Raw genomic sequence first — 5,000 nt, 5'->3', positions numbered from 1 at the left:
GGGAATTATATTGTTTTTAAAATTATTTTATTTATATACCCATTGTCCTTAATAAAACCAAAAAATCTGAATAGATGTGTTTGAACAGTAGCAGACAAATCAGGGAGAAAAAAAGTAGTTCTTCAGAACCATTCGGCCAATGAAACCGGAGTTTATTGCTTGTTACCCTTTGGATAGGACTCGAGTCTATCGCAAGGTGCTTTTCACCAGATCAAACAGATCCAGCTACCGATTCTGAAGGGTAAGAATAAAACCTCGACTGTGCTCGGGATCGATTTCGGTCCCTGTGCGCACAAAGCGAGTGCTCTACCAACTAAATTATCTGCCCCCCCCCCCCCCCCCCCCCCCCCCCAGAGAGAAAAATAAACGAAATGAACGTTACCCAGGTTTCTTAATTTACGCAATAAATCCGATCTCAGTCATTACATCAGAATACCGTTTTGATGGTGCAGGCCACATATTATCATGATGGTGGGGGGGGGGGGGGGGGGGGGGGGGGGGGGGGGAGGAGATATGTGAAACAAGTGATCTGTTATGCTCTAATTCATGGCACAAGATATATGTAGGACACTATAAAGACATTCAGTGGAGAACATGGTAGAATTCATTTATCTGAGATTCTCTGCTCTAGGGTAGCATTTATGACAAAAATCACAGTTAAGGTTAATACATACATACATACATACATATATATATATATATATATATATATATATATATATATATATATATATATATATATATATATATATATCTTATATATATATATATTTATCTCATTTATATCTCATATATATATTTATATATATATAATTCCAGAACAACCAATATCCGCTAAATTTTGATATGTTTTGAAGGTAAAAGAAAGTCCTGTTTTATGATTTTATAATCTCTAAAAAAATAACCTCGGCCCACCTTTTGTATTTCCCTCTAAAAACAAAGATTGGCATTTTAAAAAACACCAACCCCCCCCCCCCCCCAAAACACCACAAAATATTCCCTAAAACAAGCAAACCCGAACACCCCCCCCCCCAAAAAAAAATATTGACAAGAAACAAACCAAAACAACGTACACAAAAACAAACAACCAATCAACTACAAGCATTTTCCAGTGAATTCAACAATCTGTATAAGATAATAATCTACAACTTAAACGTGAATCTTAAAATTTAACCTTTTTGCAAAAAGGTGAAGCTTATGGGGAAAGTGGAGGAAAAATGGATGTTAATGAATGGAGGAAAAGACGTTACAGCTGCCTCAGTGAAGGAAAATGATAAAATTGATTTTAAAAATACACAAAATCACACTTTTAAGAAAAGTGGAAAAAATAAGAATGCAAGGGTTACCAATTATTTTTTGTGAAAAATGTCAAACCAGTTAATATAATATCCAAATGAGTTTCTAAAAATCAAAAGCCGATTATCTAATGTCATTATTATTATCATTTATGAATTCGGCTTCAATACAAATAAAAATAGAATAATTTTTCAAAATTCTTTTCAACTGCTTTGAGTGAGTCTAGATGCTTAGACGTGTTTTGTTGTATTTCCTGGTGGAGATCAGTAACATACTTCTGTTAAGCGTTAAGCAAGATTTAATCACATAATAATATACTCACGTAAGTAAAAAATATACTAAATTTAAATCTCAATTAAAATATTTGAATGCATTACGTTTTTGAAAATACCAATATTTTTTTTTTTAAATTGGCATTTTAAATAATGCCAAACTGACAATTATTCCGGTGTGACATGGAATTCTGATGCAAATAACAAGTTGTGTATAATCCTGTTAATACCGTTAATAAAAAAAATAAACAAACAAAAAATAACAATTTAGTATAGTGCTTAAAACATAATTAAATGTAGAAGAAAGAAATAAAGAAATTAATGAATCCATTTTCTACTAAACAAGACAAGAACAAGAACATAATTTTTAAAAAAATCAAACAAGCAAACAAACAAAAAGTAGAAAAAATATACATTAAAAAAAAACAAGGCATAAAAACTAAAAGAAAAAAGAAAAGAAAAGAAGCAGGAAAAGAAAAGTCTCCCCCCCCCTCCCTCCCAAAAAAAGAACAACAACGAAAAAATAAACCGTACCATAAAATCAAGAAAGAGAACAAAATAAGTAATAACCCCCCTCCCGTCCATAAAAAACCCAAATGAAAGCAAGCAAACAACAACAGTAACAACAACAACAAAAAACAACATCCACAACAGTAACAACAATAACTACAAATACAACAAAAGGAAAAAAAAATAAACTAGAAAAGAAGAGAACTGAACAAATTCTTTTTTTGTTTGTTTGTTTAAGCAGATGACAAAGATGGCACCTTGTATAAAATCCATCTGAAAAATAGCGTTTTCGCTTGGCACACATGTTTGATCAGATCATGGCTAGAACAAGATAAGGACACATTTCCATAACACTAATTTTGAGAATTGTTTGGCATCCACATCCACAATAAACTGGTTATGGATTGATTCTTGCCTCCAACAAACATAAACTCGAGCGTGACAAACATCTCCAGGACACAATTTATATCCGAGCAATCTAGAAGATTTATATAAAGGGTGTGGATGTCTACGGGTAAATGGCAAAGGTAAACATAGGCGGATATGTGGAGCTTCTTTTAGTTTCAAAAATATCGGTTTAGAATTGAGAATGAGAAGGAAACTTTGTTGTTTGTGGTACAAAAAATCATGTATAAAATTTGAAAAGAATTCAAGGCGCGTATTGTAAGAAAATGTAAACACATTGTCAAAACAACTGGAGGAAGGAGGCACAAGTTGTCTAATTGTAGGTGATCTATTCCATTGAATTATGCATGATTGAGCTTTGTTAAAAATAATTGAGAGTAACGTCGTTGATGGAATGTAGGGCACATCTTGGAATCCATAGTTTTTGTTGTTATCATTGACAATAACTTGAATATCTCTTTTATCGTCTTTACTTGTGGCGTCATCATTTACTTTGAAGTCCGTACAAATTTGAGACTGACAATTTGAAGAACAATAAAAGTGATTTACTTTGTTGTCTTTATTAAAATTGAAGTACAATTTATCTTCCAACAATGTGGATAAGTCGACAATATCTTTTCCACTTTTTGAACTCATTGAAACGTCTAATATTTCATTCTCCGAAGAACTTAGGTAGTTTTTGAAATGGCGGTGACCTTTTCTTTTTCCTGAAATATTAGATATCTCACTTTCAACAGATCCTAGAAGATCTTTAAAAGGATTTTGATGTAGTTTGATTTGAGCGTGATAAATTTGTGGCTCCGTTGGAGTACGGAATGAGGAGTAGAAGCTACCTGGATACATATGATGATGAGGGTGCATTGAGTATGACGAGGCCGGGAAACTAGTTTGTGCCGCTGCTGAATGAAATTGGCTCAGGGAGGGGAAGCTGGGAATTGTGGCTGGAGGAAGATGCGGAGCGGTGGGATAAAAAGCGGGATTGACAGTAGGACGGAGGTTCGTGTTAGTGGCGTGTGCAGAGAGATCTGGGGTAAAGCCAGTCATCCCCGTCATGCCAGCGTGGAAAGAATGTTGATGCGTTCCTGCAGTTGGTGAAAAGTGCGAGTTAGTTTGGTCTTGAAGACCTAATCGGCACGAAGAAGGAGCGAAAGATGCTGGGAATGGAGTGTGGGGTTGTTGAAAGCTGTAGGCCGCTGCTGCTGCATGGTGGTGCGGATGGTGATGGTTGGTAAGGCTGGAGCCTGCAGACCAGGCTCCCGGTGTGGCTCTTGGGAAAGAGTAAGGCATCGGATTCCATGGATCCATGGAGGAGAAGTACGGATCTCTTCCCGTAAGACTGGAAGGCGCTTTCGATGCTGAGGCGTGGTGGGCATGGTGATGGCTTAATCCGGAGTTCATTCCATTTAAAGGTGAAGCTGCTGCAGCTGCAGCTGCTGCGGCGGCTGCCGCTGCTGCTGCGGAATTCAGATCAGCGGTGTGGTTGATAGATGGAGCGGTTTGATCAAGTTTACTTGGGTAAGGATTGATAGGGAGTTGAGATGATACTGTAGACGAGGCAGGTAATCCTCCAAAGCGACTCAGAGGTTCTGAAGATTTGACATGATTGGTGGTGCTTCCACCGTGGGAAGTTGTAATACCGCCACTCCCACTGCCTCCACCGATGCTTCCTCCAGAACTGGTGCTATTAGACTCGAACACTGGACCTCTTGGTTGCATAGCCATAAAAGGTGATTGGTTCAATCGACATGAGCTGTACTCGGATGAATGGTGATTAGGAGGGGGTCCTCCCGGCGGGATGGAAGAATGGTTGGTGAGAGGGGATGGGTTGGAAGGAGCGGAGCTTAAAGCAGAGTTACTGTTGGCACTTGAGACTGAGGATGCTGATGGCGGTTGTGATGGCGTTGTATGATTAGTCGGTTGTTGCTGCGCCTGTGGCACGGATTGGGAATGATGCTGTTGTTGAGGGGTTGGTGGTTGTTGATGTGGTTGAGCGGGTAAACTGGAGGCTTTCCCATTGTTAATGGGTGACACAGTTTTCGGGACGGATGGTTGTAAGGGCGGATCCTGTCGAAAACGAGGCACTGGTTTACGAAGGTAGACACATTTTCGATAGATGCACGCTTGTTTTAAGACGTCTTTCCGCATGCAATATTGACACTTGTTGCAGTTCTCTTTCACCTAAAATAGAAATAAAAATTAAAAATCAAGTTAGAATTACTGAGCTATGTTATTGTGTTTCTGCTATTGCAAATTTTTCTTCAGAGTTCAATACAATGCAACCTCATCTGGTTGTTCAAAAATTGACTAGTCTGAATTTAAACAAGTATATAAGTGCTTGGGTGCTCGAATTTCTTACGGAGAGAGCACAGTATATTCAATTAGGACAAAACATATCTTCCTGTATAACTGCAAATCTTGGTGCTCCTCAGGGTTGTGTATTATCTCCTGTATTATTCACGATATAGACGAATGACTGTGGAAGTCAAAAACTGAGCGTACCTTTAATAACGTTTGCAG

The 5,000-nt window shown here is 37.8% G+C and overlaps 1 protein-coding gene across 1 annotated transcript in view; it reads right to left on the bottom strand.

Moving 5' to 3' along the window:
• Positions 1-962: 962 nt before the first annotated feature.
• The window catches only part of LOC144978199 (uncharacterized), a 43,887-nt gene continuing 39,849 nt past the window's right edge, over positions 963-5,000 (bottom strand). Inside the window, exon 3 of the mRNA XM_078923948.1 lies at positions 963-4,661. Coding sequence (XP_078780074.1) covers positions 2,400-4,661 — 2,262 coding nt within the window. The 3' untranslated portion in view covers positions 963-2,399. The remainder of the gene's footprint in view (positions 4,662-5,000) is intronic.

Source organism: Berghia stephanieae, chromosome 8 (assembly GCF_034508935.2).
Source record: "Berghia stephanieae isolate SIO BIC M18660-M18661 chromosome 8, UCSD_Bste_1.3, whole genome shotgun sequence".
NCBI lineage: Eukaryota > Metazoa > Mollusca > Gastropoda > Nudibranchia > Aeolidiidae > Berghia > Berghia stephanieae.
This window is presented reverse-complemented; position numbering and strand designations above follow the sequence as displayed.